The sequence below is a fragment of the Juglans regia genome, chromosome 7 (genome assembly GCF_001411555.2).
Source record: "Juglans regia cultivar Chandler chromosome 7, Walnut 2.0, whole genome shotgun sequence".
NCBI classification, from domain to species: Eukaryota; Viridiplantae; Streptophyta; class Magnoliopsida; order Fagales; family Juglandaceae; genus Juglans; species Juglans regia.
This window is the reverse complement of record NC_049907.1, coordinates 16,272,048-16,286,153: the sequence shown is the minus strand read 5'-3', so window position 1 is coordinate 16,286,153 and position 14,106 is coordinate 16,272,048. Positions and strand designations below refer to the sequence as shown.

The 14,106-nt window shown below is 42.0% G+C and overlaps 1 protein-coding gene across 1 annotated transcript in view; it reads left to right on the top strand.

Annotated features, from left to right (window-relative positions):
* The window catches only part of LOC108984161 (bromodomain and WD repeat-containing protein 1-like), a 42,729-nt gene that overhangs the window by 5,946 nt on the left and 22,677 nt on the right, over positions 1-14,106 (top strand). Inside the window, exons 6-8 of the mRNA XM_035692669.1 lie at positions 9,291-9,400; positions 9,575-9,652; positions 9,747-9,853. Of these exons, the coding sequence (XP_035548562.1) occupies positions 9,291-9,400; positions 9,575-9,652; positions 9,747-9,853 (295 nt within the window). The remainder of the gene's footprint in view (positions 1-9,290; positions 9,401-9,574; positions 9,653-9,746; positions 9,854-14,106) is intronic.

Sequence of the window (14,106 nt, the reverse complement as noted above, 5' to 3'; positions counted from 1 at the left end):
GAAGATATAATGGCAGTCTTCCATGAATCTCATGAAAATGGTAGGCTTGAAAAGAGTCTCAATGCAACATTTATTGTTCTTATTCCAAAAAAACCTGGCGCTGTAGAGGTAAAAGAGATTATCACCCTATTAGCTTTGTGAGTGGAATTTACAAGATCCTTTCAAAACTTTTAGTGAAAAGATTGAGCATGGTGGTTGTGAAGTTAATATCAAAGTCTCAAAATGCCTTTGTTCGAGGTAGGCAAATTCTCGATTTGGTGCTTATTGCCAACAAATGCATGGATAGTAGACTCAAGTCGGGAGTGCTGGGGCTCTTGTGTAGGCTTGATATGGAGAAGGCCTATGACCGAGTCAATTGGAGGTTTTTGCTTTACATGCTCAAGAGATGTGGCTTTCGATCTAAATGGTGTTCTTGGATCAAACAATGTATCTCTACTGTCTATTTTTCTGTCTTGGTGAATGACACACCAAAGGGCTTTTTTAAAAGCTCATGAGGCTTGAGACAAGGTGATCCTTTATCTCCGCCACTCTTTGTTTTTGTATTGGAAGCTCTTAGTAAGATGATTTCAGGTGTAGTGGAGGGCGGGTTCTTATACGGATTGTCAGTGGGGGAGGCAAATTTTGGCTCACTTCACATATCTCATCTTTTATTTGCCGATGATACACTAATTTTTTGTGGGCCAGCCATGATCAAATTCGAGTTTTGAGAACACTCCTTTTATGCTTTGAAGCTGCTTCGGGGTTGAACGTGAACGTGGCTAAATCAAAAGTAGTCTCAGTGGGGGATGCTCTGAATGTGGAGAGCATGGCTTACATTTTGGAATGTAAGATATCTCAGCTGCCGATGAAATATTTGGACCTTCTTTTGGGTGCCCCGTTAAAATCTAAATCTATTTGGGACGATGTACTAGAAAAAATGGAGTGGAAATGGACGATGTACCCTTTCCAACTTGCCAACCTACATTTTATCACTATTTCTGATTTCCACCAAGGTGGTTTATCGCATGGAGAAACTTCAACGTGATTTCTTTTTTTTTTTTAAGGGGGGGGGGGGATGAACAATGAGTCGATGAGTTAAAATTCCATTTGGTAAAATGGGCCACAATATGCTCCCCTATCCAGGAAGGAGGATTGGGTATTCAGAACTTGCAATCTTTTAACAAAGCTTTGCTTGGCAAATGAATATGGAGATTCCACAATGAATGGGGAGCATTATGGATAGCCATCATGGAATCGAAGCATTGTGAACCATGGGGAGGATGGTGTTCAAATGAGGTAAGTGGGACATATGGGGTCGGAATATGGAAACACAGTTTTTTAATATTTTCTCTCTCTTAAAATATTTTCTCTCCGTACGTTTCTTCTTTCTCTGGTTTGGTCTCTCTTGCTTTTGGTTGTGGTGCATTAATGGCAACATCTCCTTGAGGAGATTAGTGTATTGGTCTAGTTTTGAGTTACCGTGCTGGTGGGCTTTTGATGGGGCTGTGTAGAGAGGTTGTCATTGATCAGAGGGTATTTGAGTTTAGAAAGGAGAATGAAAGGTGGTGGAGAATCACAGAGAGAAGTTGCCGTGTGGTGAAATACATCTCCTTGGATCATGAAGCCTTGGGGTGGTTGGGTTCCATGGAGAAGGAATGTGCAGATTCATTGGGCTCTTCAGAGTTCCTGAGAACTCATAGAAAAGGAAATAATGTGTTAATGGTGAGGAGGGGTTGTAATAAAAATGGCAGTTTTATTTTCCTTTCGGAGTTTGGGCATGAAAAGAGGAGAGGTCTGATAGTGGTGCCGGAAGGAAGGAAGGAAGGAAGGGGGTGGGGTGGAGGAACTTTGGAGTTACATTGCAGGAGCTTAGTCCCACGTCCTCTGTTTTGAGTGTGAGAAACAGAGTAGCTAAAGTAGTTCAGGCAGGAAATTCGAAGATGGCTAAGGGGGACGGTGGTACTCCATCTTTGACGGATGTTGGTTCACGATCGTACAGTGAGGTGCTCCAAGCACAGAAGGTTCAGTCTTGAGCCATGAGTGCCGTGGTGCCAGGAGTGGACAGATTGTGCAGAGATGAGGGGGAGATGGCAGAGTATTGTTGGGGTCAAATGAGGAAACTATTTTAAAGGTGCTAGGTGTTATGGAGGAAAATGTTGGGTCTTTATTAGAGGAAATAGATTGGTTGAAACATTGCGTTAAGGGTAAGGAGGTGCTGAAGATAAACAGGTGCAGTGATCCTGGCTTTGGAGATGGGCGCAGTGAAGGGAGGGATTTGGGCCGTGAGTTGGGCCAGAGGGAAATGGGCACAGGGCGCAAGCCATGTGGATCAGCTAGCCTTGTTGGGCTTTGGATTGGGCCAGGTCGTAGGCCTAAAGAAGGGCTGGAAGGCAAAGCAGAGGAGCTGGTAGAGGATTTGTGGGTTGATTCACCGTCGTTGTTAGGCTGGCTATTGTTGGAGAATGCACAGACCCAGTCGTGCTTGGTGGTCAAAGGCCCAAATGCTCCGGTGCGTCTAGTCTCACCGGCAAAGGATGGGTTTTTGGTTGATTTCCTGTCGTCGGCTCATGGGTTGTCTATGGAGAATGCACAGACTAAGCCATGTGTAGTGGATGGAGGCCCTATGGTGATTCCTGTGCAGTCAGATGTGTCGGAGCATGACCTCTCGTTACTGGGGTCTCCGACAGACTCTTTTTCACTGGAGATGGTTTCATTTGAGGAGAATAAGTGTGGAAATGGGGCTGAAAAATCAAAATTTCTTGCTCCTGTCAATGGGGAACCAGATTCTGTGTGTGGCTCGAAATTGATTTTTTTTACTCCTGCCAGTACTAGTGAGGTGGGGGCCATTCTAAATCCTTTGTGTACACTCCCTCCCAGCGCTAACTATAGGAGTTGTTCGTCAAAGTGGGTTTTCAAGTAAGTATAAGAGATTCAAGCTGTCATTGGAATTTCATTTGGAGGTTATGAAGAACAATTTAAGGCTCTTCTCGTAGCACTTGAGGCTAGCCATTCGAAGTTAGCCTCAAAGCGGGATAGGGAACTTAGAAAGTTAACTTCTTCCATTAATTATGATGTGAAAGAAGGGAGTGGTGGAAGGGATAGATCGAGAGGGAGGGGCAATATAGTTTTTTATAAGCCTAAGATCTTATCATGGAATGTACGGGGGCTCAATGATCGCAATAAACGCTTTCACATTAAATCATTATTGCGGATGTGGAAGGGTGATGTGGTGTGTCTTCAAGAAACAAAGCTGAGAGACATTGATAGGAAAATTGTGCGAAGTTTATGGGAGTGTTCGTATGTGGGTTGAACTTATTTGGCCTTTTTGGGAGCCTCTGGTGGAGTGTTACTTATGTGGGATAAAAGAGTGGTAGAGTTGCTTGAGGAGTGTATTGGAGAGTTCTCGGATGCGACGCTATTAAAAAATGTGGTTGATGGATGGGAATGGGCATTTGCAAGCTCCTATGATCCTAACGTGGATAGGGATAAGATAAGGTTGTGGAAGGAGTTGGCGGGCCTATGCTCCTTATGGGATGCGCAATGGTGCATGGGGGGTGATTTTAACACTATTCGCTTTCCTAGTGAGAGATCAAGGCATTGTCGACATTCTATAACCATGGGAGAATTCAACGAGTTTATCTTTGATCTAGATCTCATGGATCTCCCTTTGGTAGGGGGCGAGTACACTTAGTCAAATGGGCAGGTTTGTTCGAATTGGATAAATTTCTTGTATCTCCTTCGTGGGAAGCTAAATATCTGAAAGTAAGTTAGAAACGACTAGCTCGAGTCAGTTCAGATCATTTTTCCATCCTTTTAGATTGTGGGGGTATGCACAGGGGGTGTTGGTATTTCAAGTTTGAAAACATGTGGCTAACAACAGATGAGTTTGTAGAGATGGTGCGTGCTTGATGGTCTTCATATCAGTTTATTAGTACTTTAAGTTACATTCTTGCAGGTAAGTTGAAGGCACTAAAACAAGACTTGAAGATGTGGAATTTGGAGGTTTTTTGTCACATTGACAATCAGAAGACTACGTTGTTGGAGGAATTGCAAGACTTAGAGGATAAAGAGTTACTGGAGGATAATTCAGAAGAGTTGTTATTGAGGAAGGGCACAATTATGGCAAACTTGGAAATGGTTTTGTTGTCAGAAGAGATTTCATGGCGTCAAAAGTCTAGGGCCCTTTGGTTGAAAGGAGGTGATAGGTGTACGAAGTTCTTTCACAAAGTGGCTAATTCACGTCGGCGTAACAATGTTATCGAGTCACTTCAATCAGGTTCTCAGGTGCTGTCTTCTCCTCCCGAACTAGAAAACCATATAGTACAATACTATGAGACCCTTATCTCAGAATTGGTTCCTTGGAGACCGAAGCTTGATGCCTTGCATTTTGAGGCAATTGACTCGCGGAGTGTTAGTGTTTTGGTGATACCTTTTGTCGAAGAAGAGGTTTACACAAGGTCATATCTGGCATGGCTAAGGATAAAGCGCCGGGGCCTGATGGTTTTTCAATGGGTTTCTTTCAAACTTGTTGGGAAATTGTGAAAGGTGATGTTTTGCAGGTTTTCAGTGATTTTCACACTTTTCAAAAGTTTGAAAAATCCCTTCATGCGACCTTTATTGCTCTCATTCACAAGAAACACGAGGTTTTGACTATTGAAGACTTTCGACCTATCAGTCTGGTTAGTAGCGTATATAAGATTATCTCGAAGGTTCTTTCTAACCAGCTTAGCCCAATATTGGAACATATTATTTCCAAGTCCCAGAATGCATTTTTGATTCAGTACTCATTGCAAATGAGTGCTTGGACTATAGATTACGAGGGGGAGGTTCAGGTGTTCTGTGCAAGCTTGACATGGAGAAGACATATGATCATGTGAACTGAGAATTTCTCTTATACTTGCTTGAGAGATGTGGCTTTGGGGATAGGTGGATTGCATGAATGCGTCATTGTATTTCAATTGCCTGGTTCTTAGTTCTGGTTAATGGCACACCTGTTGGTTTATTTGATAGTTCGTGGGGATTGCGGCAGGGAAATCCTCTATCTTCTCTTCTATGTGTTATAGTTATGGAGGCTTTAAGTAGGATGGTGTAGGCTATTGTTGGGGGAGGTTTCTTATCGGGCTTTCAAGTGGGCAATGGTTATGGTGGCCCTATTATCATTTCACACATTCTTTTTGCAGATGATACGTTAGTTTTTTGTGAAGCGAATAGTAGCCAGATCCAAACTTTACGAGCATTGCTATTTTGCTTTGAAGCAGTGTTTGGGTTAACAGTGAATTTGGGCAAGTCTGAGATGGTTCCTATGGGTGCGGTCTCTAATATCCTCAACTTAGCAAGCTTTCTGGATTGTAAGGTGTCTTCTTTCCCAATGAAATATCTGGGCCTTCTGCTGTGAGCAACTTTCAAGAATAGAGTTATATGGGATGAGATAGTGGAGAAGATAGAGAAAATGTTGGCTGGCTGGAAACGGATGTATTTATCAAAAGGGGGTCGCCTCACTCTTATTAAGAGTACTCTTACTAACCTCCCCACTTATTTTTTATCCATTTTGTGAGATGGAAGACTGCATGTGCCTCAATTGTGTATGGGGGGTTGGGAGTGTGTAACTTGAGAACTTTTAATAAAGCGTTATTGGGAAAATGGCTTTGGAGATATCATCTGGAGGGGGATCATTGTGGAAGGATATTATTGACGCTAGATATGGTGTCGCTTGGGGTGGTTGGTGCTTTAAGGAAGTGAGAGGGGGGGTATGGTGTGGGTTTATGGAAGTATAAAAGGAAGGGATGTCCATGCTTTACAAATCAAATTTGCTTTGTAGTTGGTGAGGGCATTCGAATCAGATTTTGGCGAGACGTATGGTGTGGAGACCACGCATTGGAAATGGCTTTTCTGGCCTTATACCGTATTGCAGCTGATAGGGAGGCTTCAGTGGCGGACTTGCGTCTATTTTCTCATGGTGCGCACCAGTGAAATATTCTTTTTAATAGGGATTTCCATGATTGGGAATTACCTATTGTTTCAGAATTTTTCAGCTTACTATATTCCATGGTGATTCCTATGGCACAGCAAGATAGTTTGAAGTGGAGGTCTAATAACTACAAGATATGTACAGTTAATGCGTATTATAGCATCTTGTCAACACAACTTGATATTACGCTGTTCCCCTAGAAGAATATTTGGATGTCTCGTGTGCCTTTTAAAGTAGCTTTTTTTATTTGGAGTGCTGCTTTTGGGAAGATATTGACCACGGACAACTTGAGGAAGAGAGGATGTGTAGTGTTGGATTGATGCTACATGTGCAAGAAGAATGGAGAATCTGTGGACCATCTCTTACTACACTGTGAGGTAACACGGGTGCTGTGGGATGAGATCTTTCTAAGGGTTGAGGTTGCTTGGGTTATGCCGATGAGGGTGGTGGATTTGTTGGGTTGTTGGTCAAAGATGCAAGGATGCCATCAAGTGGCAGCAGTGTGGAAGATGATTCCGCGTTGTATTATGTGGTGCATTTGGACGGAAAGGAATGCGCGTTGCTTTGAAGATAAGGAACGCACAATGATCGAGTTGAAGAATTTTTTTCTCCACACTCTAATGTATTGGTTTTCCACTAGTGTATTACATGGGGATAATGTTCAAAAATTTTTGTCTTTAATTTATCGTTTTTAGAATGTAATTAGGAGTTCTTATGTATACTTCCTGTGTATAAGGGCTATGCCTATTTCATTCATATATATAATATCTATCTTTTACTAATAAAAAAAAGAATATGAAAACACATACGAAGAGTATGGGACACATTCAGGAAATATCCGTTTTGAGGTGGGTGATGAATCCAAAATTAAAATTTTGACACGATGTATGGTGTGGCAATAGGGCACTTAAGGAAGCTTATCCAGAATTCTATGGTATAGCAAGAATTAAAGAAGCCTCAATTGCAGATCTCTTAATCCGATCTAATGGCACTCCCCATTGGAACATTACATTCTTCAGAAATGCAAAAGATTTGGAAGTTGCCACTTTCTCGGAGTTCTATCATCTAGTGTACTCTACCCATATGGTGGGTGGGTGGGGGGGTGGTTGAAGACGATCTTTTGGCATCCTTCTAAGAGAGGGAAGTACACAGTCCGCTCCTACTATCAAGCCATGACCACGCGTAACACAAATCCATTCCCATGGAAAAGTAGAATGACAAAAGCACCCCTGAAGGCATTTTTTTTTTGTATGGACGACTTCCTTAGGGAAGATCCTCACAATAGACAACCTAAGGAAACACCACATCATAGTCATGGATTGGTGTTGTGTGTACAAAAAGAACAGAGAGTCCATAGATCATCTATTACTTCATTGTGAGATTGCTACGACCTGTGGAATGACTTCTTTGCTCGGATGGGCTTAGCTTGTGTGATGCCGAAAAAGGTAATTGACCTCCTAGCTTCTTGGCGTGTCATCCAAGGCAACTCCCAGATTGCAATAGTGTGGAAGATGATCCCAATTTGTCTATGGCGGTGTATTTGGAGAGAGAGGAATGCAAGAAGCTTTAAAGATCGAGAGTAGTCAATGGATGAGCTTAGAAGTTTATTTTTCAATACTTTACTCTATTGGTCGATTGCAATTGGTTTTAATTGCATGTCTTTTCATGACTTCCTTGTATCATTAAACTCTCAGGCATAGGCGACGCTCTTGTATATGTCCCATATACTCTGGCCCTTTTCTATTTTGTGCTCAATAAAATTTTGTTTACCAATAAAAAAAAAATTCGAGACATCCTAAAATGGTCTAGAATTGATAGGTTTCCTGTTTCCCCCAAAATGGGAGGTCCAATTTCTAGATGTTTCTCAAAGGAGGCTTCTTAAGTTATTATCATAACATTTCCTATCGATGCTTGATTTCTCACCCTTCAAATTCGAAAGTATGTAGCTAAAAGCAGAGGGTTTTGTGGACAAGATAAAGAAGTGGAGTCTGGATGCCCTAGTTTTTTATTGTCTTGCAAGTTGGAATCCTGGAAAAAGATGTGAAGAAATGAAATGAGGATATTGGCTTATTTAGAACCAACAAAACTATTATTGAGAAAGTGTGTTCTTGATGGCATTGCAGAAGATTCTCTTAATTATACCAGCAAGAAGATAGAGTCTTAACCATAGAAGAAGATGGACAGGCTTAGAAAGCATAGTGTCCAATTTTACATCTCTCTGCACTGGACGATTAGTTGGCCTCCAAAATTGGATGGACTCCCATTAGATGCCATTGGAAAGGAGAAAGTTGAGTTGATGGAAAAAGAGTTGGAGGAAAGAGTGGTTCTCAAAGTCTTGCAAGCTCTAAATGGAGAGAAGGCGCCTACTCCAGACAACTTTTCTATTTTTTTCTTTTACAAGTATTGGGAGATACTCAATGCCCAATTTAATGAGTGTTTTCCGTTAATTCCATTTGAGGGAAAGAAAGTTTGAAAAATACCTTAATACAAATTTTATTGCACTCACTTCTAACAAGGCAAGAGTTGTGGAGATCAAGAACTTTTGTCCTATTAGGTTGGTGTGAGGTGTCCACAAAATCATTGCTAAAGTTCTAGCGAACATGATGAAGACATTTGGAGGAGGAGATTTCCAGGGCCCAAAACAAATTTATTAAGGGGAGTCAGATTTTAAACCCCATCCTAATTGTTACTGCATGCCCTAATTGCAGGATCTGCTTGAGGACCCAAGGGTGTTATGCAAATTGGACCTGGAGAAGTCTTATGATCACGCCAACTGGGGCTTTTTGTTGTTATCAAGAAGATGCAGTTTTAGGGCAAATTAATTTGAGTAATAGCACTTTCTATTTCTTTTATGAAATTCTCTGTCTTGATAAATGTTAGGCCATTTATCTGGTTTCTCCAAGAGCTCTCCCAGATTGCATTAAAGGAACCCAGGCCATTATCCCCATTGTTCTTTGAGCGGGCTTTGAGGCTGTTTCAAGGTTGGAAGTTAACTTGACAAAATTAGAGCAAGTCCTTGTAGGTGATGTGGATGACATTGGGGCATATATTGTTTTCTCGTTGTTGAGTGGTGGGGGCAACATAGGTTCACTCTCCTTGGACTACCTGTATAGTGTAAAGTTACTTTATGATTGGCCTAGCCAGCTTAATTTTACTCTCTGTTGGATTATCACCATCTATATACTTATAAAAAAAAAATCACCGTCTATATACAGATCACTATATCAGAGATACTTTTAAGTCCTTTTTCCTTTTTCTATTAAAAACAATTATTGAAGAACACTTCCTGTAAGTATCTAATTTTTTGGTTTTAGTGATGTTTCTCTTTATGTAATTCCTGCAGCAATATTCGATCGCTCTGGGAGATATGTTATTACTGGCTCAGATGATCGCCTTGTAAAAATTTGGTCAATGGAAACAGCTTATTGTCTGGCCAGCTGCCGTGGACATGAAGTGAGTCTGGATGGTCTATAAGACACAATCTTGCCTTCCTTGATCATTTATACATGCAGAGCCAAAAAAGAAAGACCAAAGTGGTTTATTTATTACATAAAGTACAGGCTTTTTTTTGGAATACAGAGTTTCTTCATGTCTCATTACATATAAGATCATATTTTATGCTCATAGGGTGACATCACTGACTTGGCCGTGAGTTCCAACAATGCTTTGGTGGCATCCTCTTCAAATGACTGTACCATTCGAGTTGTAAGCTTTGTTCATTACTAAATAACATGTTTCCCCCGTTTATTTGCTGTTGGGTGCTTAATGATTTTTTGATTGTTTTCCTTTTTTATGACAGTGGTGTTTGCCAGATGGGTTTCCCATTTCGGTTCTGAAGGGACATACTGGAGCTGTCACTGCTATTGCATTCAGCCCCAAGCCTAATTCTGTTTACCACCTTCTATCGTAAGGCAAATTCTTTTGTGTGTGGTCTTGTTAATTTGCCGTTTATAATTTGGTCTTCTATATGACCTTGTTGATTTATGCTATGCATCACAATGGTTCTCTTTGTTTTTTTAAATTATTTGATTTATTGCTTTGGATTTTTCTCTTGTTTTTAAAATTTTATTATTGACCATTCTGAAGATCCAGACCAAGTAGGGGGGAGAATTCACACTGGAGGAGCAAAAATATCTTCTTGCTTGGTTTGGATGGTCTTGGATTCTTCTGCATTACACACTGGAGGGAGCATCTTCATGTTGCTGTTTGAGTGTTGCAAGATGATTCCCCCTTTTGGGAGTTTATTCCCAGAAGTGGTTCTCAAGCCCTTACATAATATAGGATTCAGAAATACCAATCCTATTAGCCATCTTTGGTTTTTTTCCCCTTCCCTTGGTCATTCCCAACATGTTCTATTTTTTGTTTCTTTTCTGAAAAGGGCTATTGTTTGGTGCAATGGTAAAGTTACAGGCTGCCAAGCCCTAGTGAGCAGTTCCAAGTCTTGAGAGCAGCCACTCTATTAAAAAAATACTGAAGGGTAGGACTGTACCTAAGGCCGCTCCTTTCTAGAGTTTAGTATTAAAAGCCTCTCTTACTCTTCTTCTTCTTCGACTAGTCTTCTCATTGTATATATTTTTTGTTTGTTAAATTTTTTGTATTATAAATCAATGCATAAAGCTTTGGCATTAGTTCAAGTGATTTATGACTTCTTTCATCTGCAATATGAAATTTAATATTTCTTAGTTTCCAGTAGATATATATTCTCCACCTTTTTTTCTTATTGAAGTTCTGAAGTCTAATATGATTGTAATGTCTGCTACTGCAAACCAATCATTTTTGTAACATTGACTTTATTTGGCCTTGAGACTCATTCGCTGTGTAGGAAAGAAATTTTTTGTTTATACTTTAGATTTTATCTTCTGTCCTTGCTTCTGGATCAAAACTTTGTTTCGGGAAGTCTGGATGAGTAAGAGCTGGTGTCTGCATGTAAGAGCTTAACTTAATCATGAGAAGGATTGCAATTGAATCGAAGGTGTTTGAGATAAGGATGGAGGGGCGTGAAGTGCTTATCACGGAGAGGGGTTGGAAAGGATCGCAAACATTGAAGTTGGGCTGGGATACAGCACGCTGGGTCTTAAGGGCTTTGGAGGAATGTTCTCAGCATGGAAGGAAGATGTATTATTCTGCTTACAGGGATGGTAACAGGGGATACATCGCACAGAAGAGCTTCAATTCCCGTGGCTGTTTCTTGGCCATAGTGGAGTATAGTGGAGAGGGGCGTCGGAGCTTCATCTTTATCCCTGGGGAAAGGGAAGGAATGGGGTGGAGGAGGCTTGCAACAGTCGTGAGGGAGGTGAGTAACAAAGGTGTTCAGGGGAGAAGTCCTCCATCTTCGTCGTCGACAGCAGCTCAGTCTTACTTGGAGGTTCTACAGACACCTCGAGAGGGGAGAAACTCTGCTTCGGCAGGCTTGAAAAGAGTAGGGGAAGCTCCTGTTGTGGTAGGTGCACAGAGGCGGGAGGGTGATGGCAGAGGCGAGTATGGGCAAAATGATATCTTGAAGGATTTGCGGGATATGCATGCAGCTTTGGAAGAGATGGCTGTTAGAGTCAATGGGATGATACGGTGCGTCTTGGGTAAAGGAGTTATGGGTTCGAATTTGGGCCTGGGGAGTGGGCCCGAGTCTGAGAATGAAGGCAAGGCTCAGCCCAAACATAATTTCAGATCCATGCCTAACCAGTCGAAAGCTTTGGTGTGGAGGAAGAAGCCGCTGGTCGGGGCGGACTCAGAGGTGGGTGGGTCAGTGCCTCTGACGTCGGCGCTGCCTCAGACGGTGACGACGCAGGCTCTCGAAGCTTCGTTGGAAGTAATGTTGCCTGTAGCAGAGTCCGTTAAGCATGGAGGGGCAAAACCAGGCAGTTTTGCCGTAAGATTAGAATCAAATGACTTGGCTCCTGCACAGACTTAGTCGACGGTAGTAGTGAAGGAGATCCCGAAGTCAATCGTGAGGAGTAAAGTTGTCTCTCTCAGGAGCAAAGGCAAGACAGTTTCGGTTCAAGCCCGAGACTATGTATCAGAGCCGATATCAGCACAAACGCTTCCACTATTGGCACAGAATATGCCGATAGGCACAATGGAAGCTTCTGAGGAGCTTCAGGTGGTCCACCATGTTCTAGAAGGGGAGGTAGGGGAAATTGTTGAGGATGTTGAGGGACATTGTGAGGTTCTGACGTCTATGGTCACCCATACGAGGGAGGTTGGGGAAAATGGCGAGGCTGCTGTGGGACAAAATGAGCTGGAAGGTCTGAAAGAGCTGAGGGGTAATTGTTTAGAAGAGCTGGAAGAGCAAGTTAGGATGGTTTCGGTGCCAGAACTCGAAGTAGCTGTTTATGAGGAGGAGATGGATAGTTCATCTCCATTACAGATGACTCCTCTTCAGATTGTGTCGGAGGAAACCTCAGATTGGGTCTTTAAACAAGTGGAGAAAATTCAAAGCTGTGTGGGTCTCTTTTATGAGGGGTATGAAGATCAATTGAGGGCACTTTTAGTTGCTATTGAAGCTGGTCGATCCACGGTAGAGCAGTCATCTGTGAAAAAAAAGTGGGAGTTGAGAAGATTACATTGTTCCATTAATTACGAAAATAAGGAGGGTACCTCAGGGAGGAACCGATTTAAGGGGAGGGATGCCATATCTGTTGATGAAGCCTAAAATTATGTCGTGGAATGTAAGGGGGATCAATAATGTCAATAAACGCCTTCGCATCAGGTCTATTATTCATAGTTGGAAGATTGATGTTGTTTGTCTTCAAGAAACAAAATTAGTAAATGTGGACAGAAATGTTATTAGTAGCTTGTGGAGAGGTTCGTTTGTAGGCTGGTCTTACCTAGCCTCTTCAGGTGCTTCTGGTGGAGTTCTAGTCATGTGGGATAGTAGAGTTGTCAAGATGGTAGAAGAGTGTATTGGAAATTACTTGGTGGCATGTGTTTTAAGGAACGTGGAAGATGGGTGGTCGTGGGCATTAGCAAGTGTCTATGGTCCCAATAGGGATCGAGATAGGAACTTGATGTGGGATGAAGTATCAGGGTTATATTCTATGTGGGATCTTCCTTGGTGCATATGTGGGGATTTCAATATAGTTCGATTCCCAAGTGAAAGGGCGGGCCTTTCTTCAATAACTGCAGCAATGGAGGCTTTCTCACAGTTGATTTTCGACTTGGAATTGCTGGATTTGCCGTTGGTGGGGGGTGAATATACGTGGTCCAATTCTAGAGGCAGTTCAAGATTAGACAGATTTTTAGTTTCATCGTCGTGGGAAGCTCATTATCCGAAGTTGTGCCAAAAACGATTCCCAAGGATAGGATCGGATCACTTCCCCATTATTCTTGAGTGTGGGGGTATTCATGAGGGCAAATGGCACTTTAAATTCGAGAATATGTGGCTAGAAGTGGAGGGCTTTGTCGATATGGTAAAAAATTGGTGGCTGTTGTACCAGTTTGAGGGGACTCCTAGTTTTGTTTTGGCTTGTAAACTTAAAACTTTAAAAGCTGATCTGAAGACTTGGAATAAGGAGGTTTTTGGGAATGTTGAGCAGCAGAAAAAAGTCCTTTGGGATGAGCTCCAATCCTTGGAAGCTGATGGGGTTAGAGAGGAGAGTTTGACTAGGATGAATGAAGTAAAAATAGAACTTGAGAGGGTTCTTTTGAGGGAAGAAATATCATGGAGGCAAAAGTCGAGAGTTCTTTGGCTCAAAGAGGGGGATAAGTGTACTAGCTTCTTCCACAAAATGGCTAATTCTCATAGACGTAACAACGCTATCGAGATGTTAAGAGCTGAAAATAATCTCCTTACATCACCGGCTGAGATCCAAGAGCATGTTGTGCAGTATTTTAGTTCCCTCCTTAGTGAGACGGAAGATTGGAGACCTAAGATAGATGGATTGAACTTTGCAGCGGTGGATGCTTCTTCAAAAAGTTGGCTAGAAAGGCCGTTCGAAGAGATTGAGGTGCATCAGGTGGTGTGTGGAATGAGGAGAGACAAAGCTCCCGGGCCGGATGGCTTTTCTATGGCATTTTTTTAGGATTGTTGGGATTTTGTGCTGGAGGATGTGATGAAAGTTTTTCATGAATTCTATGAGTTTCAAAAGTTTGAGAAGAGTTTGAATGCCACTTTTATTGCCTTAATTCCAAAAAGAGTGGGTGCTTCGGAGTTGAAGGAGTTT